This window comes from Pelodiscus sinensis, chromosome 2 (genome assembly GCF_049634645.1).
Source record: "Pelodiscus sinensis isolate JC-2024 chromosome 2, ASM4963464v1, whole genome shotgun sequence".
Classification (NCBI taxonomy): domain Eukaryota; kingdom Metazoa; phylum Chordata; order Testudines; family Trionychidae; genus Pelodiscus; species Pelodiscus sinensis.
Window position 1 is genome coordinate 240,436,665 of NC_134712.1, and position 24,374 is coordinate 240,461,038.

Below are 24,374 nucleotides of genomic sequence, written 5' to 3' on the forward strand. Positions count from 1 at the left end.
TTTATTTCTGTTTAAAATTTTCATAGATACTTGTCCTGGAAAACTGGTGTAACAGATTGGCGAGAGAGAGATCCTTTGTATTTGAAATGTATTTAAATATTCAGCCATTCATACCTAGACCGGAGTGCCGAAATTTAGGCTGGAAAATCCATATGGAAGCATTTAAATAAGTCACCTGATTTTCAGTGAGCACTTGGAACCTCCTGTGAACTTCAGTGGGATTTCTGGGTGTTGGCTGCTTCGCAGAATTAGGCCACTTACATTTTAGATGTTTTATGGATATACAAGCTTAATTTCAGGTAGTCAGATTTGAAATAATCTAACTTTTGTTCCAGTTAGGCTCTGTCGACATGGCTCCACCCTTTGGACTATGGGATGGGAAGTGTGGCACATGCTAGTGTGCTGTAACTTTCTTTTAGGACTGTATCAGTGTGAATGAAGTGTTTTTAGGTCCTATCCACAGTACTATGCAACCAACCAAACAGTCAAATTGTTGTTTGTGGCATCAGAGTTGCCAAAACAATAAAAGGTTTCCCATTAAAAAAGTCTAACAATTACATGTCATGCTGTATATAATCTTCTTATAAAGAATCCTATTTTAAAACACCTAAACAAGGACAAACAGGCACTCAGAAGTCTATTTCTGTACTGTCCCATTAAAATTCAGTGACATTCCAGGAGAGAGTAATCCTGTGTGTGAAACAATTTATTTCAAAGATGGTATCCTAACACACAGCTCTCACCTATAAGTAAATAAATAAACAAACCCATGTTTAATATCACAAGATAATGTAATCCTATATTGACATTCTGAATTACACAAAAATTCAGAATAATAAATCTGATAATCAGTTTTCCAATCTTAAAATCAAGAGCAAATATGACAACGATCTGAGAAATAAAACCACTTTTTAACATCTTGGCATTTATATTATGCTACTCATTTTTTTGGTATTTGCCATTTACATTTGACAAAATGATTGATTATGCACTGTAAATGGTGATTATATTGAGGAAAGTGTAAATGCTGGGTGTAACTGTTATGTAAAAAATAAATTAATGGCAAAACTCACTTAAAACTAACAGATGAAATTCCTGAACAGTTTGCCATAGAGATAAATAAAAATGGAACAATTAAAATACAGCTAACAAATGCACAGTCCCAGCTGTCCAAACAGGATTAATAAAGCTTGTTAGAGTACTGTGAGTCATATAGTACTTTGCAAAATATCTACATGCATTGCATTAGTAAGGCATTTGATATGGTCTCTCATGATATTCTTATCAATAAACTAGGCAAATACAACTTAGATGGGGCTACTATAAGGTGGGTGCATAATTGGCTGGATAACCATACTCAGAGAGTAATTATTAATGGTTCACAATCTTGCTGGAAAGGGATAACGAGTGGGGTTCCGCAGGGGGTCTGTTTTGGGACCGGCTCTGTTCAATATCTTCATCAACAATTTAGATATTGGCATAGAAAATACGCTTATTAAGTTTGCAGGTGATACCAAGCTAGGAGGGGTTGCGACTGCTCTGGAGGATAGGGTCATAATTCAAAATGATCTGGACAAATTGGAGAAATGGTCTGAGGTAAACAGCATGAAGTTTAATAAAGACAAATGTAAAGTGCTCCACTTAGGAAGGAACAATCATTTTCACAAATATAGAATGGGAAGCGACTGTCTAGGAAGGAGTACGGCAGAAAGGGATCTAGGGGTTATAGTGGACCACAAGCTGAATATGAGTCAGCAGTGTGATGCTGTTGCAAAGAAAGCAAACATGATTCTGGATGCAATAACAGGCGTGTTGTGAGCAAGACATGAGAAGTCATTCTTCCGCTCTAATCTGCGCTGGTTAGGCCTCAGTTGGAGTATTGTGTCCAGTTCTGGGTACCACATTTCAAGAAAGATGTGGAGAAATTGGAGAGGGTCCAGAGAAGAGCAACAAGAATGATTAAAGATCTAGAGAACATGACCTATGAAGGAAGGCTGAAAGAATTGGGTTTGTTTAGTTTGGAAAAGAAAGTCTGAGGGGGGACACGATAGCTGTTTTCAGGTATCTAAAAGGGTATCATAAGTAGGAGGGAGAAAACTTGTTCATCTTGGCCTCTGAGGATAGAACAAGAAGCAATGTGCTTAAACTGCAGCAAGGAAGGTTTAGGTTGGACATTAGGAAAAAGTTCCTAACTGTCAGGGTAGTCAAACACTAGAATAAATTGCCCAGGGAGGTTGTGGAATCCCCATCTGTGGAGATATTTAAGAGTAGGTTAGATAAATGTCTAACAGGGATGGTCTAGACAGTATTTGGCCCTGCCATGGGGGTAGGGGACTGGACTCGATGACCTCTCGAGGTCCCTTCCAGTCCTAGTATTCTATAATACATGTCACGCCCAGTGGCGCTGAATAAATGAAAAGAAGTAGGTATGTTAAACAGATTGAGTCTTTTCACAGTATTAAAAGAGCAGGTTTCTAGACTGTAAAGGAAATGCAGGATTTCAGCATTCTGGGAAAGGTAAACTGGGGAAGTTTTCAAGTATTTCATGTTTTTTTAACTTTTTTAATCCAGTCTTTGAATTTAAGATGAAGTAGTGACAATTGTTACATATATTTTAGCATTCTAATTAAGGTTTCTGTTAACTCTTTATTGCCATATTCAAGGAGTTAGGGTTATTTTTAGCAAAAAATGAAAAAAAAACTAGTTTTTTCAGGCCTTTTCCCTCCTTTATTTTACTGCTTCTGATTGACAAATGCATGATTGTCATCACCATATAATTTACCATGATGAACTGAACTAGGTAGGAGCAGAGTAGTTGATAAACTAGGGGATTTTAGAGCTAAAAACACATTTGAAATTTGCATTATAAAATTAGTATTTGCCAGCATTTTTTCCTCTAGAATTTTATCATAAATATTGATTTGAAATTAAAAGTGAAGTTTTGTATTTACTTAATGCTGTATTTTTAGAATTTTTAAGTTTATAAATATAATTTTGAATTTTAAAATTTCCACAGAATATTTTATCCCTAATACTTCTTATGTATATATTTAAGTGTAGCAGAGGATAACCTTCTATGGTACTACAATAAATTCTTAAAGTTTACGCTCGCTGAATGTTTTTTCCCAGAAAAGGCTGTATATGTTTGTTTGTTTTTTAAATAGATAAGGTAACAAAAATCAACTTGCATAATGGCTGGTTTTCTAGATAAGTGTATAAATTTTTTTTTTTGTTAAAGATTGTCAAGAAATATACACGTTATCATTGATACATGGCACACTCCCTCTGTGATTTGTCTTCCAGTGATGTTTTCTCCTTTGAACACCAACCCTCCTCACAGTTCCTTTGTCGTCAGGAGTCACTCTTGTATTTTGTGCAAAAAAAAAAAGAAAAATTGTGTTGGCCCCACTTACGTATCCAACTAATGCACCAGTTCATTTTCCCACCTCTTACTTCAGCCTTTTGGCGTGTGTCTTGTTCTCTGCTTTTAATTTCTCTCTCAAACCTTCTTTCTGAGTCCTGCAGTCAGACTTCCACAGTCTCTATTCCATTGAAACTGTGTTTAAGGTCAATCTCAATTTCATGGTCAAGTGTAAAGGCATCTTCTCTGCATTTATCTTTCTTGATCTGCTTGCTGATGTTGACAGTAAAGGAGAAGGAACTATGTGCTTATGAATCATAGACTACTAGAACTGGAAGGAATCCTGAGAGGTCATCAAATCCAATCTCCTGCACTTTTGGCAGGATCAAGCACCTGTACACTTTGTTCACCTAGCTCTTTGCCCTCTCCTTTTCACTATTTGGGGGTATGTTTACACTGCACAGCTATTTTGGGATACTGGAGGTATCCCAAAATAGCTACCCCACGTCTGCACAAGCTGTCCATTATTTCAAAATATTTTTCGAAATAATAGGTGCATTATTTTGCCATCCCAGTAAACCTTGTTGCATGAGGGATGGGGGATGGCTCAAAAAAATAGCACGTTATTTTGAAATTTGGTACTGTGTAGACACGCCACATTTCAAAATAAGCTCTTTCAAAATAGCGTAGCACAAATTGCATATCTTATTTCACATTTAGGGTGCCCCCTTAGTCAGCTTTAGTCCCTTCTACATTATTCCTTAGGGCTCTATCCTAATATCCCTCCTTTTTTTCTCCATAATCTCTTTTTCTTGTGATCTTGTACCCTTTCTGTTCTCCTTAAATGCACAATTTGATCCCAGTTAGCTGCTCCTCTTCTGGCTAGATAAGATGGCAAGGGTTTACATGGTTCATGTTTTGTAATGCCATGAGGTGTCATTGACAAGTATAGAGAGTCTGGAATAGGGCCACGGTACAGCTCCTTGTAGCTGGAAAAAAGATGGAATTAAAGTATCATTTCTTATGACTGCACAAAGCACTGGAGGTTAGTATACTGAAGTCTGAAGTCTTTCAAAGTCTGGCATTTTTTTTTAATAGAGCTGTTATTCAAAACCAGCTCCCAAGAATTTCAGGTCTGAGTATTGTGTTTTCAAAGGGAGCTTGAAATCTGGAGCTTTTATTTCCCCCATTTTGGTGTTGAAGCCCATGAAAACTTTCCCTTTCCCTTATTTACATTTAAGACTGAGTTCTGAGGATGTTACCACAGGAGTAATCTTTGTAATGGATTCAAGCAAGGAGATTGTTTTGGGAATTGCCTCGACAACCTACACCTTTATATCTAAAAGTCTCAGAGGGGTAGCCATGTTAGTCCGTAACTGAAAAATCTTAAACAATGAGTAATTCTGCAGCACTTTATCTACATTTTTGTTCGTCCTTTATATCTATACAGTGTGTCTTGATGTTGTCTTTTAGGGCACAGACTGCCCTCTTGGAACTGACTTGTGTTAGACTTGACACAACACTGGTGTGGAAAGTTTCCTGTTTTCTTGTCTGCTTCTTAGTAGAGTCTCATCCATTGACATATTAATACTTGCTGAGGGAACATTAGACTTGGAGCTTGGTAGTCCTGAGAGTTTGCTACTCTGGCATGTGTGTTGGACCCTGAGGTCTACATGGGAGCTTAACTCATTTCATCCTCCTGTGTGACTCCTATCTGACTGCCGTACTGGCATGAAGAGAGGAATTACAACTGAAGTGGAAGTCTTTAAATACCAGATTCTGAAATAGTGGATCTGCAAAGCATGTATACAGCCTTAATGTTTACTCTACCATGTAGGTTTGTGCCTCTCTTGGCAGGACATTTACTGCTACAGATATCTGTAAAAAAATCAAAAGTGTTATAAAAATCAACATACAAAATGTAGTTAATATAGGCAAAATTATATTTTTGTAGAGATGGGCTAGTCTGTTGTTTCAATTTTGGTCCACCAACAAATAGGATAGCATAGCTAGCAACTTTATGGTAACCAAACTAAAGACCCAAATGACCTTGAATTTTTTATTTATTTTGCAGTCTGCCTATCTATCAGTCATAAGAATTTGTAGTGCATTTTTTTAACGCAGCATCAAGTAGTGGAGTTACATATGTCAATCTGCATTTTTATAGTAATTTAAAATGTTTTAATTTTTTTTCTGAAATCTTTATTTCTTTTTAAATGTTAAAAAAATCTAATTTTAACAGGAATTACCAGATTTGATCTGCTTGGAGACTTTGGAAGGTTTAACTGGCTGGGAAACTTCTACATTGTGTTATCATACAATTTACTCTTCGCCATTATGACAACTCTTTGTCTGATCAGAAAGTTCACCTCTGCTGTGCGAGAAGAGCTCTTCAAGGCATTAGGTAATACAGTAAAGGAATTGGCCCTTTATTTTAACATCTACATTTGTTTTCCTTTTTCATCACAATTTCCCAATTCTCTACAAATATTTTCACCTAATTCTTGATCAAAGGCTCTGTTACAATTCAAGTTGTTTGTATGCATACCGATTTGGTTAGCTTATGTGCCATTCCAGAAAGGTTATTTTTCTCACTTAAATGTTTCCCCCTTACTCCCACTCCACACTATACCTTCTGGCCAATATTTGAATTATTTTCATTACTGCTATATCTTGAGGGTGTTGGTGAATGCAGGTATTTTATAGCAAGTGCTTAATCATAGTATAGTTACTGCTGCAAAAGAGTTTGTTATAATATCTTCCTTCATTCACTCACTCACTCACTCACAACTTATTAAAAATCACTGTTTAGGCTCTGTCAGAAAGGAATTGAATTCTGTATTAGTACATTTTTCATCTTTTATTTATAATTTCAGAAAAATAATCCCAACATTAACAAAAAGAAACGTGAAGCTATTTATGAATTATTTTAGCAATCCTTTTTGTTTAAAGGGTTAATCTTAAAGATAAAAAGGCTTAGGGATAAATCATCAATATAAAGAAATAAACAATTGGAAATTCTACAAGGTTAAGAGTTAAGCAATTTTCTGAGGGAATGTGCAGACTAAGATTGAGCACACAAGCTTAACTCTGTCTTCTTGTGTATTATGATATCTTCAGTTTTCAGAGTATTGCCAGGATGGAACAATACTCTTGATCCACAGTCAGATCCCTCTCAAAAGTGGTAATAGTAGGGTAGTATTTACGTGCTGCCTCACAGAAAGGAACATTCAGCCCTGTGATCACGCAAAGTGAAGTAGTATTGATTCAATTCTCTTTCCCTTTGTAGTCAGGCAGTCGGAGGCTATGCATCCTTGGCTCTTGCTAAAAGAATAAAATTGTGCTATGCCTGCAACCTACATTCCTAACTAAAGTTGATTTCTGACTTTTACCTAAAACATTTTTTTAACTTCCAAGTATATTCTCTCCTTAGATGGCATTGTTTAGTACCTTTTAGCTACAATATACAGAGGATTAAACCTTTACATAAATCACCTACAGTCTTTGTACTGTTCAAGATGAGCCTAACAGGGATAGAGTTTCTACTTAGCTGGTCTAAATAGATCACATTGTATATGTGTGCTTGCTATGAATTTGCAAGTATGGTAGTATCTTGAAGTTTTAAAACACATTCTGCAGGTCCAGGACAGTTTCCACAGTAGGTTTTTAAATGTTTCCTTCACTGAGATATATGGGACAGCTGTCCAGAATTCAAATTACAGTAAGTTAACTCTGTTGACACAGTTTCTGTATCTGGTGATCAGTTCAGAAGAACAGTTCTGTTATCTTTATTTAATTAGCTTTTATCAGAGCCACCTTCTTTAGTAGTTTTTGTTGCTAATCTCACAAGTGTGGTGCTTTGTGCTATAAAAGGTGAAGTGTTGAGTAAGTTGACTACCTTAGATACATGCTCCGTACCAACTGTAACTACATCAGACTCTTGAATGGAATTTGATTAAGTAGAAAGGTCCTCAAGTGATATTTAGGTTGCTGTTTCTTATAATCTTGGGTGTGAGCTCCACTGTGAAGGTGCATGTGTAACCCTTCTGCCAGGTAGAGCCAGCACCTGGATCAATATCTAGAAGTTCCTCTCCATCCATCCAACACAGAATTGGCTCAGTCCCCCCACCCAATAACCTGGGGAATGCACACATCGCCCCAAGCGCGTCTGGGAGGCAGTGCTTCCCCCCTCGCAAGCACTGGGTGTAAGAGTAGAAAAGAAACTTTTAATAAAAGGGAGGGAAGTGATGTGGCATTAATTTGGGAAAACACCACAAACAGGGTTCATAAACAAAAACCATGAGTGACAGTCCCACCCCAAGTAGATGGGGCCGATGTCCTTTTCCTTTCAGATTCTTAAGTCCAGCAATGCAAATGTCCCTTCACATGCCCAACTCTTCTCTGCATCCCACTCACAGTTGCTGCCCTCGGTCATGGCAGGTATAGAGTTCAGAGGTGCAGACACAGAGTTCACCTCCCATCCTGATTAAGGAGAGGTAAAGAAGCATCTTACTTATTCTGATGGTCCCTTGCCATCTGCCTGCTCACTGCTCTCCACTGTTGGCCATTTGTTTCACCTCTGTGCTGCTGCTCTGCTGGCTGCTCGTCATGCCACCACCGCTCTGCTAGCTGCTTGTTGTGCCACTGCCACTCTGCTGACTAGCTAAACCATTTAAACAAAGCAAGAGCAAACTGTATTTACGTAGACACACCCAGGGTTTCTCTCCCATTCCAGCTAGCTGTTATGGAAGCATTAATTCAGATCCTGCTTACACATGCATGAGACTCCAGTGATCACTGCTTCCCGGAGAGTTCTGACTATAGCAAAGAAAATACATGTGCTCCTTAGAGTGTGGATCTATCCTATCAGTTAGTTTGAAGAACCATGGATTCTTGGTCAGTAATCTATCTTGTGATCACATTTTATGGAGTTGTAATTTAGAAAGAATCTGTGAACACATTTTCAGCATTGTGACATGTATGCATTCCAAAAGGACAGAGAGAAGGTTTTTTTGGCTCAGTCTTAATTTTCATTTTTTATGATTGTATAATTTCTTAAATTTGAAATCTTAACACTTCACTAGTTGGTTTGTACGTGTGTACACATGCATATAGGTAATATATGATAGTCTGACTTATTGTAAAGTCTTCATTAGTATGAATTTAGGATGATCCCTCTTATGGAATTGTGGCCAACTGAGTATATCCCAAATGAGAGAACAAAATGTGTATCATGCCATATCCTTTGTTTATGCCACATACTTTGCAGATAAATTCTAGAATTTCTAGAATTTTAAAAAATGGGGTTTATCCCACTACCTAAATTGCTATTGTGCCTTAGTAAAATGAGTCCAAATGCCCATGCAGAGGCAGATAAATATATCTGAGAAACTTAAAATATAAAATAAAACTACTATGAACTCAAATGTTCTAATTTTAAATACAGAGCCCCTGATTTTGAAAGGCTAGAAGTAAAACTGCTCAGAGATGTGGATTCTTATTATTTTAGCACAGTGGATTAATGGCCAGAGTGCATAAATTATGGAACCACGTGGAAAACTGAATTTACCATAAACATGAAATTTAGAGTGCACACATTCATACAAGCTGAAACATTACATTTGCATTGTCCCAGACATTTAAACTTGCTTGTGCATTACAAAGCACCAAAGGTGTAATCCACAATGACCAGTGGAGGAAGTATCCCATAGCTCCTGTCCTGGAGACAGAGCTAGGCCACTTCTCTCCTACTCATACTTTAGGCTGAACTCATGTCAATTTCTTCTTTCATCACAATGAAATATTTCCCACTGAAAGTTGCTTTTAGTTTGTATTCCCTAAGCTGGCAATGAAAGACTTACAGGTATGATATGAAGGCTTATTTGTGATAGGGACGCCTGTAAGAGTAAATATTCCCTATCTAAGATCAAACCCTTTTTGGTAGGGATGGAGTCTGCATCTGAGGAAGACACACAGGACCAGAATATGGAAATTATATATCTCAAAGTAAAGAACCATACGCATCTGGCCTTCTTAATTGATCCCTTTTAGGTGCAGTGTATTGAGGATATTTGTGCGAAGAACTGATTCATTGTTTGTGAAGTCTGACCAATTTCTTCTTGGCAGCCTTTTTCTTACTATATTAATTCTAAACTTTTATGTAGCAGGGATGTAAAATTCAGGTTAATCAGTGAATTGGTTAAATGTTAACCTAATGTTTAACCAATTAACCAATTAAGGGGGATCCAGGCTGGGGATGCTACAACCCCCGGTGCTCCCGCTCGCAGCACCCGCCAGAGCAGCCCCTGTCTACCATAGGCCGGTCTCCCTGTGGACAGAGGCTGTTCCTGATGCTGGCATAGCCCCTGTCTGTGGGGCATCCAGGCCTGCAGGGGACAAGGACTGTCTGGACACTGAAATAGCTTCTGCCTATGGGGCACTTGGTTTCCCTGCAGACAGAGGCTGCTCTGGACCCCCTGTGGCAGGAAGGGAGGTGCTTCAGCCCCCCCAGTTACTGGTTAACCTTTCACATCCCTATTATATAGCATGATGTTATGCAGCTGTAAAAAAAAGTTAACAGGCGTGTCCTATGTAAGACACTGGTGGTAAGTGTCCAACTCTACTCGGTACTGGTGGAGAGCTCACCTGGAGTATTGTCCAGTTCTGGGTGACACATTTTAGGAAAGATGTGGACCAATTGGAAAAAGTCCAGAGAGAGCAACAATAATATAAGATTTAGAAAACCTGACATATGAGGAAAGGTTAAAAAAAATATGTTTAGCCTTGAGAAAAGAAGACTTGGGGGAGGGGAGAAGCTGAATCTGGTAAGTCCTCAAATATGTGAACGGCTGTTATCAAGACATTGGTGCTCAATTGTTCTCCTTGTCTATTGAAAGCAGAAAAAATTAATGGTCTATATCTGCAGCGAGGACAATATAGATTAGATCAGGTTAGATCAGTGTTTCCCAATTTTATTTGGCCAAGGAACCCTTTTCAGAATTTCAAAGAACTCCTAGGTTTGTCAAACAACAAAAAGGGAGAGGAAGGGGGACCCACCAATTCATGAAAATCCCCACCAATGCATGAAAATCACATTCCTTCCCCAAGACCTCCCACCCCCCTTCCTTGAGGCCTCATCTGCTCTGTTCCCCTCCTCTCCATCACTTGCAATCCCCAACCCTTATACACTCTCACTAGGTTGAGACAGGAGGTGTAGGGTGGGAATGAAGGATTTGGGTGTGGGAAGGGGTGAGAAGCACAAGTTCTAGGAGGGAATTTGGATGCAGGAGAAGGGGATGTTGGCTCGGGGAGAGGGCTCCAGGTTCGGGAGTGTTGGGCTCAGGTGTAAGGTTAGGGTGCTGAGCAAGCCATGGGCTTGTGGATGTGAGGGTGCAGGAGTTTGGATTGGATATGTGAGGGACTCAGGGCAAGAAGGTTGTGAGTATGATGGGCTCAGGACACAGATTTGTGATGTGTGGATGGTGCAGGAGTGTGGTAGCAGAAGACTGAGGATGCGGGGATGCAGGAGTTTGGGGCTGCAAGAGGCTCAGGACAGGGGGTTCCAGTGTATGATAGGCTCAGATTTGGGGTCAGGTAGTGCAGGAGTGTTATGATGCTGCAGTGAGATGGGGGTTTGGCCCCAATTGGGGGCTTGTTGGCCAGGCTTCAGTTTTAAATAAAATATTATGTCAAACTCAAAACTTTAGCATTGTCAGGGACATGGTCCTGCTGGGCACTAGGTTGACTGGCAGGGTGCTGGGACAAGGAACAGGGAGCTGCTGGGTGCTAGCGTGGATGGCAGGGTTCTGGGGCCAGGGCTGTGCTGAGTCCTGGGGTGTGAGGCAGAGTGCTGGGGCCAAGGACAGGGGAGTGCTAGGTGCTAGCATGGATGGCAGGGCTGCCAGGGAGCGGGATAGGGAGGGGGTGCAGGATCTGGGAGGGAGGTGGGGGGCAGAAGGGGGTAAGGTCTGAGTGGTAGGTAGGATGCAGAAGCAGGCTGGATGTAGGGTGACTGGCCAGGAGGAGGGAGCAGGAGCAGATTGGGGGTAGGGTGTCTGGCTACAAGTGAGGGTGCAAGGAGGGGATTTGGGTAGGAGTTAAACCTCCCTGATCTTGGCACCATCTGGACCTGACAGGTCCCAGATGAGGGATTTTTGGACCAGGGGAGGTCATTTCACAACTCCTGGCTCCCCTCCCCCCCACTAGGCTTCTTTGCACCTCTATCCCCTGCAACCCAACTGAGCTGCCCACCCCTGCTGGTTCCCTGCACCTCCCCCAAAATCATCCCTCACAATCCAAGGGAGTGCAGCACCAGTTCCCTGCAACCCCTCCCAGCCCAGCTGAGCTGCCTGTCTGTTCCGTATGCCCTCCCCCATGTACCTCAGCACAGCTGAGATCTGCACTGGTTCCCTGCATACCTCCCCCACAGCACAGCTGAGCCCTGTTTCCCTGCACCTCCCCCAAGCCCCACAAAACTGCTGAGCCAAGCGCCGATTCCCTGCCCCTCTCTCCCCTTGAGTCTAGCTCCGGTTCCCAGCACTTCTCTCCTCCTGCAGCCAAACTGAGCTCTGAGCTCCACACACACACCTCCACCCCGCAGCCCAGCCCAACTCCCTGGACCTCCCCACTCTGCAGCCCAGCTGAGCTCAATTTCCCTACACTTTCCCCCAAACCATGCAGACATGCTGAGCCAGTGCTAATTTCCTGCCCCTACCTCCCCTTGGTTGTGTCTACACTGGTGTGATCTTGCACCAAAGCGGCTGCTCTTGCGCAAAAACTTGCCTCCTGTCTACACTGACCATGTGTTCTTGTGCAAGTACACTAACGTTCTCATGTATGAAATCAGGGCTTTTGTGCAAGAACTATGATGCTCCCACTCAGGAATAAGCCCTTTTGAGCAACTATTCTTGCGCAAGAGGCCAGTGTGGACAGGCAACATGAATTTCTTGTGCAAGAAAGCCCTATGGCTAAAATGGCCATCGGCACTTTCTTGGGCAAGAGAGCGTCCACACTGCTATAGATGCTCTTGTGCAAAAGCACAGCTCGCACATGGCAGTGTGGATGTGTTCTTGCACAAGAACTCTTGCACAAGATGTTCTTGCGCAAGAAACCACCAGTGTAGACATAGCCTAAGAGTTTCCTCGCATGAGCAAAATGAATTTTGTGTTGTGCACCAGTATTGAGTTCATGTGGCTTGTTTGGATGTGCCACTGTGGCACCCAAGTTATTAATAAATATTTTTAAACCTTTACCTTTTCTCTCTGCTGACATGTCTCCTCCCCTTGTTACATCAGCTCCCCTTGTGCCTGCTGCCTCCCAACTCCTTACACTCCTCTGCTGTCCTACTCCTGCCCTCCTCACTGCCCTCAGCCCTCCTGCAACCTGCCCCCCTCCACCAGCCCTTTTCTCCTCCCTGTGCCCACTCCTCCAGTAGCCCCATTCTGATCATGTGAGCTACCCCTCCTCATCCCCTCTCCTAACACCTCCCTTTACACACCTACCCTGCCTCTCTCCTCTGGTGCTGGTCCCTCCCCTGCAGGTGTCTGCCCTTCTGCTTCACCCCCAGAATCCCCTGGCACTTGCACCTTCTCTTACTCCTGCACCCTCCTGTTGCCTCCCCTTTCCCTCACTTCCCCTACCTCCTTTACCTTCTTTTTCCCTGATGCCCACCCCCTCACCACCCTCTGCTCCCGTTCCCCTCATGCCCCTGTGCCCTCTCACATGACTTGCTCCATCCCGGCCCTCTTCATGCCTACCCCTTCTTTCAAGCCTTCTCCCAGCACCTCCCACTCCAGCCCCCAATGCCCTTACCCTCTCCCCTCCCAGCATCACCCTGTCCCCCTCCCACTGACACCTCCCCTCCTGCCTTTTTCCTCATTGTCTGCACTTGGCCCCCTGGCATTTGTCTCTCCTTTACCCTGTCCCTTTGGTGCCTTCCCCTCTCTTCTTCCTCCCCCCTCCCTCTCTGCACAAGCCCCTTCCTCTCCCATTCCTTCCCCTTCCTCTCCCTCTCCACACAAGCCCCTTCCTCTCCCAGCCTTTCCCCTTTCCCTACCTTTTGCCTTCCACTTTGCAGGGCTGGAGTCTGTGTTCCGTCCCTGGACTCCAAACCCGCAACTCAGCCGTGCAGCGCAACGCAGCACCCAGCAGTTTTAAAATCCCGGGCCATGACATTACGTCACGCCCGGGCGTCTCCCCGCCCACCGGTTTGAACATGCTGTGCAGGGCAGCAGCAGCCAGCAAGGGGGAGCTCAGTGAAGGTTGTGCATGGCAGGGACTGGCTGGGGATGGAGGAGAGACGCACTGGGGCTGGGGTGGGAGGACGTGTGGAGGGGCCGGGGCCCGCTCCAGCTCCAAATATTGGTGGAGCATGGGCACCACAAGTCCATGCACCTCGCTGCCCATGCCTCTGCTGGCTCTCTCTCTCTGAGGGGGCGGGGGAGTGCCGGCTCCCTGCAAAACCCCTCGTGTTGCTTTGCGGAACCCCAGGGTTCCCCGGAGCACCAATTGGGAAACACTGGGTTAGACCAACCAGTAGATTGGGATCTTATGGTAGATCCTGGAGCCTCTGACAGGTGATCCTGACTGGTTTGACTGGGAGGCTGTCAAGTGCCAGCACTTCAGCTGCCCTTCCTCCCACTGCTGTATTGCTTCTGCCCTATGCCTTAGAGCAGTGTTTCCCAAACTATGGGCCACTGCCCGGTACCGTTCTGCGGGAAGAAAATACCGGGCCTCAGTGTGGCTTCCAGGCTGGGTGGAGGATGCAGCTGGATGTTCTGGGCTCCTGGCAGAGGCGTAGTGAGTGAGGAGCAGGGGAGGCAGTTGCCCTTGGGTGCCACGCTAGGGGGGCGCCAGGCTGGGCTGTGGGGGGGAGGGGAAGGAGGTGTGGGGCGCTGGGCTTACCTGGGCTGCAGGAGGAGGCAGGTGCTAGGAACCTGGCGCTGGACTCAAGGAAAGGGAGGGAGGGGCAGGGAATCAGTGCTGGGCTCAGCATGTCTGAGTGGTTTGGGGGAAGGGTCAGGAAGCAGAGCTCAGTTGGGCTGTGAGAGTGAAGAGGTGCAGGGTGCTGGGCTGAGCTGGGCTGCAGGAGTGAGGAGATGCAGCGTGCTGGGCTGTGCTGTGAGGTAGGGCGAGAGCTCAGAGCTCAGTTTGGCTGCAGGAGGAGGGAGGTGCAGGGAACCCGGGGCTAGACTCAAGGGCAGGGAGGGAGGGGCAGGAAATCAGAGCTGGGCTCAGCAGTTCTACGGGGTTTGGGGGTAGGTGCAGGGAAACAGGGCTCAGCTGTGCTGTGGGGGAGGCATGCAGGGAACCAGTGCGGGGCTCAACTGGGCTGAGGTGGATGTGGGAGGCATAGGGAATAGAAGAGCAGCTCAGCTGGGCTGTGAGGGGCTGCAGGGAACTGGTGCTGCACTCCCTTGGATTGTGGGGGATGGTTTTGGGGAGGTGTAGCGAACCAGTGGGGGTGGGCAGCTGAGTTGGGTAGCAGGGGATAGAGGTGCAAAGAAGCCTATTGGGGAGGGGGAACCAGGAGCCCTGAAATGACCTCCCCTGGCCCAAAAATCCCTCATCTGGGACCAGTCAGGTCCAGAGGGTGCCAGATCAGGGAGGTTTAACTCCTACCCAAATCCCCTCCTTGCACCCTCTCTTCTAACCAGATACCCACCCCCAATCTGCTCCTGTTCCTGCCTCCCGGAGTGCCTGTGTGGCGCCAGGTCCCCCAAACCCTGGTCTAGCTGGGTGGAGGATGCAGCTGGATGTTCCCCGCTTTCTGAGTGCCCATATGGCGCCGGGTCCCCCAAGCACTGGCCCAGGCTGGGCGAATTTATTCATTTTTAATACTTTTTTTATATGCTTTTATATTTTTGGGCTGCAAAAAACAGTACTGAAAAAAAATGGGTTCCAACTAAAGTAAAAAGTTTGGGAAACCCTGGTCTAGCCAACTTTTTATCCATCTTACAGTCCATTTATCCAATCCATATTCCCTTAACTTGCTGGCAAGAATATTGTGGGTGACCGTATGAAAAGCTTTGCCAAAGCTGGCATTAGGGGCTTTGGGAGGACCAGAAACAATTTATTTGCATATTCATCATTTGCTTAATGAATATGCAAATGAATGTTACCGGTCCTCCAAGAGCTTGTGAATGGATTTACTGGTCCCCGTGTCAAAAAGTTTGGGAACCCCTGCCTTAGAGCTACCACTTGATAGCCTCTTGCTTGCTGTGCAGGGTGGGGGAGGCAGAGGAGGGTGGGCACTGATGTCAGCGTGTCTCCTTCCTTTCACCACTGTACTCGATTTCCACAGAGTGAGCAAGGAAGCTTCAGAGAAGGGGCGGGGAAGGAGGTGGGGCCTCAGAGAAAGGATGGGGCGAGAGTGTGTTTGAGGTAGATCTTGGATTGCACTTAAAAAAAATGATCTTATGTTTAAAAAGTTTGGAGACCACTGGGTTAGACTTTAGAAAAACTTTGTAATTAGAGAGGTAGTTAAGCTCTGAAATAGGCTTTCACAGAGGATTATGGAATCCCCATCATTAGAGGTTTTTAAAACAGGTTGGACAAATACCTGTAAAAATGGTCTAGACTTGGTTTTGCCACAGTTCAAGGGACTGGAATTGATGACTTCTCAAGGTCCTTTCAGCCTTGCCTTTCTGTGATTTATCATAGATATTGTGATAGGAATATGCAACAAAAGGAAGCTTTGACTTAATTGGTCTTTATAGACGTGATGCACGTCTGTTTATTTCTTGTTTATCTGTTTGGTTTGATCTTACTATTTGTTAGAGTCATTTTCATGAAGAGAGGATCATTGAATTCACCTCATTCAGTGCCTTGAGTAATACTAGTTTATATGTCATTACTTTTGATTACTAAGGGAACAGTCAACATTTTGTGTAGGGAATTAGGATACAAGAGTGGGAAAGTTCTAAAATGCAATATCCATTCTGTACCCTTAGGATTACATTTTCTTAAACAAAACAAAACAAAACAAAAAAAGAAAAAAAAAGAGACACTCCAAATTTAGGTTCCAAAGTCCATGTTTAGACCACTAAGGGTAGTATTTTTAGAAGTACCCTTGGAATTTGTACACTTAAATACTTCTGAAAAGCCATTCTTAATTCTTCAGAGTACAAATTGAAGACCTTAAATGTGGGCTCCTTTTTCTGAAAATGTTCATAAATTATAAATCCAGAAGGTAGTGTTATATAGTCTGACTCGCAGTATGACACAGACATGAGCATTTCCCTGAAGTAATTCCTGTTTGAATTAGAGCGCATCTTTTAGAAAAACAATTTTGGTGTTAAGCAAATATGGAAAACTAAATCTAAATACAATTTGTTTTGAGAACACTGTGCTTTTTAGTAGCTTTCCATTTTAAATATCTGTGCATATGAAAAGCAGAAAAATGCATTTTACCCTATGTGTAATATTTATGCAGGTTTAGATAAACTTCATCTGTCGAACAATGCAAGGGACTCTGAGACAACAAAGCTTTCTGTAAATGGACATCAGAAAACACTGTGAGAAGCAATCTTCAATCAATAGTTCTAAAAACAACCTCATCACATTCCTGTCATCTTTATCAAAATACTTTTGTATTAATTTCACTTGTTGATAATTTTGGGTCCAGCTGTCTCTCACGTTTCACACTCTGTATTTCTGAAAAAACAGACTACTTCAGATTTTACAACATCTGATTTGTTTTGGTTCATTTTGTATACTTCCAACTCAGTTTATGGAGGAGGTACCTTGAAGATTGGAAGCTGAGGAAAATAATTCCTGTGTGGACAGAGTCTCAAGTTTCTGGATATGATGCCCTACTACATTACGTGCACAGTATCTCCTCTGTGATATAAATATAACAGTGGTGAAGAACTCTGAGACTTGGAAATAAAGAATACATTTGAAGCCCAATATAACTCTAATTAGGAATGTTTAGGTGTCTTTTAAGTACAAGTCACATTTCTACTAAGAATTCATTAAAAAACTGAAGTAATTTGGAGATCACTGTTACTTTCATACAGGATTCAGTTTAGGCTGTTTGTAATGTTTGGCATTATGAAGCGCTCTTACAGACCAATGATTGTAGGCTTTTTATTCTTAGTTTTAAATAACAGAAGGCAGTTTTCTTCAGTGGTAATAGGAGGGTGTCTCATTAAGACTAATGAACCACAAGATAAATTCTAATATAACTCACTGTTAAATCTGAGCCCAGTGTGTTTTGTAGAAAACTACACAGGCCTTTTACTGTTAAAATTCTTACAGTGATATAAATTACAGTTAAGTGTTATGCTATAGAAATCAGTTTCCCTTCAAAACATACACACAAAATTCTGCTAACTTTGTGTGTGCGCACACTCCCACGGGCACACTTATATATGGAATCAACACAGGTAGAATAGACTTTGTCTAGTAGTTTTCAAATGCACACGGGTTTCTTAAAGGTTTTTTTTAGTTCAGTCCTGATGAGGATTTTGCAGTCTATTGTAGCTCAGTGGTCCAAGTTACTATTTTTCACTAATGTCTACTTTCACTAATTTCTTGAGTCTTTAGTTTTTCACATACATATATACACACACGCAGGAATGTTTATTTTTAGCTCGACGCAAGCCATTTTCATTACTAATCTCTTCAAATCTTTAGTTTCTCCTATATACTGTAAGAAATGTTATATTTATAGTATTATATAGTATGTATGTCTGTGTGTGTGTGTGTATATATATATATTTACACACTATATAGTACTATACAGTATATTATAGTGTGCTATATATATATTGAATACTAAGCTTACAGAAATTATACAGTCAGTTGGGTCAGCAAAACCTAAAGTTCAGTCTTTCTTGTGAGTATGAAGTTATGTGCGGTATAACATAACTTAGCTGGTCTGAGGCCTTAGACCCAGAATGGCATTGATGAGGAATTCAGTATTTTTTAGCATTGCTGTAGAATCAGAAGCTCTTCAAGCAGCATGTGACAACCACAGGTCACTATTAAACTATTTATGTTTTTTTCCTATTCTACAACACTGCTGTACTAACATTTGACTGGAAAAGAGAAAGTACAAAGACTTAATGAGGGCCTTTGAACATGTGTGCTCTGTACAGGTTGGGATTTTGCTGGACCAGGAGTGGTCATTTCTGTCCCTCCTGCTACCGCTGCCTCCTGCCCCCCAAGTCCTAGTCTGGACACTGGCCTCCTGGCTCCCCTCTCTCCCCCACTGCTCTGCTGGTTCCCCATCCCCCCTTTGCTGGCTTTGCCAGGCAGCCCTGCTGAGGTGCACTGGTCCCACTGGGCAGCACATCTGGGTTACACTTGGCCGCCCATCTTTTGGAAAACCAGCCCTCCACTGAGACTCTCTGGTCCTGGAACAGCCAGGCTACGTCTACACTGGCCCCTTTTCCGGAAGGGGCATGTAAATTTCACTAGTCGTCGTAGGGAAATCCGCGGGGGATTTAAATATCCCCCGCGGCATTTAAATAAAAATGTCCGCCGCTTTTTTCCGGCTTTTAAAAAAGCCGGAAAAGAGCGTCTACACTGGCCCCGATCCTCCGGAAAAAGTGCCCTTTTCCGGAGGCTCTTATTCCTACTTCAAAGTAGGAATAAGAGCCTCCGGAAAAGGGCACTTTTTCCGGAGGATCGGGGCCAGTCTAGACGCTCTTTTCCGGCTTTTTTAAAAGCCGGAAAAAAGCGGCGGACATTTTTATTTAAATGCCGCGGGGGATATTTAAATCCCCCGCGGATTTCCCTACGACGACTAGTGAAATTTACATGCCCCTTCCGGAAAAGGGGCCAGTGTAGACGTAGCCCCATAGTTCTTCTGGATCATGGATGTTGCTGGACCAGAGAGTCCCAGTTTACAGAGGTTCAACCAATAGTCGGATCAGGCAAGGTTACTCGTACCTTATTGGCATATGTAATGTTTCTTGTTACATATTTATGTAAAACTGAAATATATCTTCTCATGGTCTGAGGCCTTCTTCTTCATCAAACCATGACACCGGGCTTATATCGTGGAAAATTCTGAAACAAGCTAGTCTCTTCTGATGTCAAGTATCTCTCATCTGTTCTCTTCCCAAGTAAGGTCTGGGTTCTGGATCTATGCATAATGCAGTATGAGTGAGATGGGAGCTTTGTGGAGTACTTCACAAGCAAACCTCAAGCAATAACCACAGAAATAAGGATCTCCTGAAGTGGTCTTTTCTGAATGGAAATTTGGCATAATATAAATACTACTGTAATAATTTCTGAGCTATATCTACAGCTTACTAAGCTGAGTTTTGGTATATTGTACCATGCCTGAGAGTGCTTATATTTATTGTTTTTGGACAGCAGAAGCTTTTTTTTTCATTGAAGCAAAGTTCCAGCCATGAACAGGTAACTATACCTAAGTTACTTTTTCCACATTATATAAAATTAGAAGATTTATTAGTAAAGGCACTGAATTTTTGTATCTTTTGAGAGATGATCATATGATTGTAATTACATCATATCCCCACTGGGAGTGTGATAAATTGTGACATACTATAATGTTAAGTTTATAAAACATATTCCAGGTTTCTGTTATGTTGTGACTTTAAGGTAATTGCCTAAGAAAAAATTTCAATCAGATCTCGTGATAAAATCACCTGCATAAAGTCAAAAAGCAAAAATAGCTACTTCAGCTCTGGATGATATCTACCTTAATTTTGATCTTTATCCTTTTCTCAGTAGTGAGTCCACAACAGAAACTGATTTTTGGAGGGATTTGTGTTTTGTCAGTAATCCAAGAAAATCAAGGAAAGGTCAAACAATCCATCACATTTATATACGTGATTCTCCAAAATGGATTGTGTTTACTTAGTGAGTTGTGTGGAGGCAAGCTCCAGTAGCTAGGTTCACAAACAGTAAGAATACAAGTTTTAGTATGTAGGGAAAGAAAAGAAAGGTTTGCAATATTTTCCCCCTTGTCTAAGTATTTCCCTTCCAAAATAAACACTGTAATATACTGATTGCACACTCTTTAGTGGGTTGTAGAATCACATTAAATGTGTTAGTTAGAAAAAGTACTTAAATAAAGTACTGTATACTGGAAAGAAGGCAAAAGTTTAGGTTAAGTGTGGCTCTTACAGGCAATTAATCTTCAGAGAAAATAAAACCTTTCTGTAGCTGCTAAGTATTTTAACTTCTAATTTTGTGTTGTGACACTGTCTACAGTAAGTGTCCTGAAACTGACATTCTATATGCAAAACTTGTTACAGATATAGTGCTACTTTGAAATGTAAATAAAAACATTGTTTGTGTATTCATAGAAGGGTACATTCATTTACAAAGAAGCAACTGATATATCTTTAATGGGTATTGAAAATGCACTTCTAATGCTTTGACTTCTGTAGAATCAGGTGGTCTATAACTCTTAAAGTGTACACAAGCAGATTTTGGTGACATCAACATCAGTCTTCATTTTTATGAGGCTAAAGCGCACAGAAATGCTCCTAGCTGATACTAGATACATTTTTGTGGTCTGCTTTATGGTATGTAAGTTAAGTATTTTATGTTAACCACCTCTTGGCTTTCTCCTGTGTTAGTAGCACAATATTCAATGCACAGTGGCAGAATTGTTGTAATATAGTGGGATTTTTAAGTGTAAGCACAGCTTTAGTATTTACCTTTTTAAGGTAAAAATTAAACTGGTGTGATATGTTACTTTAGCAGTAATGATGTTTGAATTAATAGGAAACTTGGTTTACAGATTGTAATGGTTGTTTGTTGTTGGCCCTGGTTCTCCTATATCTTTTACACAGTTGACTGTTTTAGTTTCCTAGAAATTAAAGAAATTAACCAGAAATTATTTTGTGTTTCGGTTTAGAAGTACCATATTAAAGCTTTAAAAGTATCACCAGCCACTGGAACTGAGAGACCATTAGTCCTCAATGCTACTGAAGCCTCTTGTAATCATGTACTGTTTAGAATGCCTATTGTGTGGTCAGTGCTGTACAAACCAGATAAATGCCCTGAAGATACTGCAGTCCGAATTGAGCACAGGGTAGCCAAACCTTCATAACTGAATCTACATCACAGATCTCTACATGTCAGATAAGGGTAGAAGGTCAGGTTTTCAAGATACATTTTTGTATCAGATCTGTGATTGGCAGAGACTCATTAAACAATGCTCAAGTTAGGTAGCTTGATGTCTTCCCTGTGGTATTGTAGAGGACTTAGAATAAGCCATGTTGTCATAAAATATAACTTTAGCTCTTCCCGTTCCAAAACAAAACATAAGGATTTAAGGCCATTTGCTCTGTTTGTACATTTTTTTTATTCCTTAAGTACAACTTGATACCTTTTAGTCCAAATTGTCAAAGAGTTATGCAAAATGTGATGAATGCATCTATTCTAGGCAATTCAATTTTGTTGCTCTTGTGTTCTAAATATCCAACTTTTTGCAGAGTATTAAGCACAAAAGTTTCACTGAGTATTTTCTTGTATTTACACATGCTCCAATGAACCTAGAGTGTGCTGGCTTTTAAGCTATACAGTAAGTAGTATAATTCATATCAAGTGATTTTATGTGCATAATTAGGACCTATATGTTTCATTTTTTTTAAAGAAATATACTTCAGCTTGTTTGGAAAAACAAATTTAGACATTTTAACACTGTAATCTCTTGTTTTTTAAAATGTCAAAATAAGTCCTTAAAATAATTGATAATGTTGTGAGGGATATTCTTGAAAAGCCAACATTTACAAAGACTAAAATGTGACATCGGCCTTAGAGAAGCATATCCGTCAGATTCTTTGGTATGGAATAAGTGTGCAAGTATTCAGATTAAATATACCACAGGCAGAAAAGTGCTTTTTTTAAGGAGCTGATATTATCTTTGGACCACACATACTAAATTTACAAATGGTGGTTAGTTAGATGAATATTAACTGCGTTATTTCAAGCTCTGCTTTAAGAGCATCACATGTGATACCCGGAGTAAACAGCTGACTTCCAAGGTGATCTGGTACTAGTTCCATAGCCCTAGAATATATGGGTTTTCAGCAAATTATGAGAAACTCCTGGGGGGTGGGGGGAGGGGTGTGTGTGTGTGTGTGTGTGTGTGTGTGTGTGTGTGTGTGTGTGTGTGTGTGTGTGTGTAAACACATCTGCAGTACCTCTATGTAGGAAATTGTAGAACTTACTTTTTGTCATAGTCTTTGGTTTGTCGTTCTCCCATAACAACTAACTCCAGATTTTGAGATTTTGACTTTGGGTTGGCCAGGGCAGAGAACTATACAACTATAAGATATCTTGAGGTTTTCAACTGTGGTGGATGAGGAGCTGGCTTGTCACTTCCAGCTGCTACATTTCATTAAGACTAAAAAAATATTTTTTTACTGTCCTCTTCCATGTAAGTAACTGTGTAATAGGGCATTGGAGGTGCCCGTCCCCCAGTCCTGCTTTTGCCCTGCTCCAAAAACCCTCTGACTCATCAGTCATCGGTGCAGTTTATTTGGTGTGCAATCCCATCACCTTCTCACCATGTACAGCTCAGATGGGGAGTGAGGGAGAAAATTGGCCTTAGAGGTTCTCTTTCCTGTGGCCAGGAGGGAAGAGTTACCCCATCTTCTACTCTTTACCTTCCTCCCTCCCACACAAGTTTCTCTAGCCATTTTCAGTTTCTCCCTTAAGTGGTAGTTGGTGTGACAGAGGGCTGAGTCAGTTGTTCTTGGTCAGCACTCTGTCACAAACTGCAGTATTTGCTGCAGGGATGTCATATGTTTATGAATGGGAGGGTTATGGTCTGCGTAGTAGTCAACAAGAGGGCACATTTTCCATGAGACAATCTTACATATTCTACATTATGATTAAAATATGAGGACTCTGGTATACTTTTAGGAACAGACTGTGAATCCTGTGTCAATGCTGGCCTATGGGGAGGTGGACTAGTTCTGAGCCAGATCCTCAGGAGACCAAGCTAGTAAAGAGTTGTAAACAGTTTCATGGGGGGTTTGGAACCTTTTGCATTAGCAGTGTGGATTATGTGAATGGTCTTTTTCCTCTTCCTGGCTGACCTCAGACACTCACATTTAAGAGATACTCACATTTTCATTAGGTACGTGGAATTTATGAATCAGATGACAATTTCTTCTGGATTTGGCCATGAGTCCTTATATTTGGCCGCAAAGTATTTAGGGGGTTTCTAATTACTCACATTATGTGGCTTCAAACTGTCTTTAATATATGTACTTCAAAAGTAAGATTTTTGCCTTTTACTGGATAAATAAGATTGGAAAGAAGGGAACAAGTGAATATAAATAGAACTCGGATGTATGGTATAATGGTATGAATTAGCATGGATGTAGTTGGGAAGGTGCACAGGACCATTGCCCCCTCCGCAACTGCAAGTCCCAGCCAAGTGTGGAATTTGCCCCTCTATATTCAGCCCCATTGTCTGACTAGAGATGTTCCCCTAACATAGAAGTCAAATCAGTCTAAAAGTAAAATCCATTGTTTTCCAGAACACTTTCCTATCCTATTAACTTAAGACTCTTACTGTGCTTTCTTTCACAGACAAGTCTTCGCTTTTTATTTTGGATGATTAAATGATATGTCAGCCTCTTGCCCTTAACTTACAATATACAGGTGTTTAAGTTGACTAGAATTGCAGGAAATATCACAAATAACTGTCTACTTACGGTTGCATGGCGTTTTACAGGAACACAGAAGCTTTGGTTTCAATTACGGTAATCCATGAATTGTAAGGATAGCTGCATGTTATGATAGCCAATCTATTTTTAAGTTTTAAAATAGGAAAGGTGAAAAATAGGATCTTAAATTCTGCACAGTTTGCTTGCCTGTTTAATTGTTCATTCATGGACTTTTCCTAATAGCTCGTTTACCAGACACTCTTATTAATAAGTCAGTTTTATATTTGTTAGTCTTAAATTTGAAAATCTTTGTTTCGACTATAGTACAGGTTCATTCCAGTTGGGAAAGATGGCTGAAGTGTAATAGAGAAATTCTTTAACAAATGTAAAATAGGTTAAATACT

At 41.7% G+C, this 24,374-nt stretch overlaps 1 protein-coding gene across 4 annotated transcripts in view; it reads left to right on the top strand.

Moving 5' to 3' along the window:
- Positions 1–17,047, top strand: part of LMBR1 (limb development membrane protein 1) — a 139,585-nt gene extending 122,538 nt beyond the window's left edge. For 3 of the 4 annotated variants that reach the window (XM_006129336.4, XM_025187879.2, XM_075922751.1), the window contains 2 exons: positions 5,604–5,765; positions 16,794–17,047. In XM_006129336.4, the coding sequence (XP_006129398.2) occupies positions 5,604–5,765; positions 16,794–16,879 (248 nt within the window). In that variant the 3' untranslated portion in view covers positions 16,880–17,047. The remainder of the gene's footprint in view (positions 1–5,603; positions 5,766–16,793) is intronic. The other variant, XM_006129337.4, reaches the window with a different exon arrangement.
- The last annotated feature ends 7,327 nt before the right edge of the window (positions 17,048–24,374 follow it).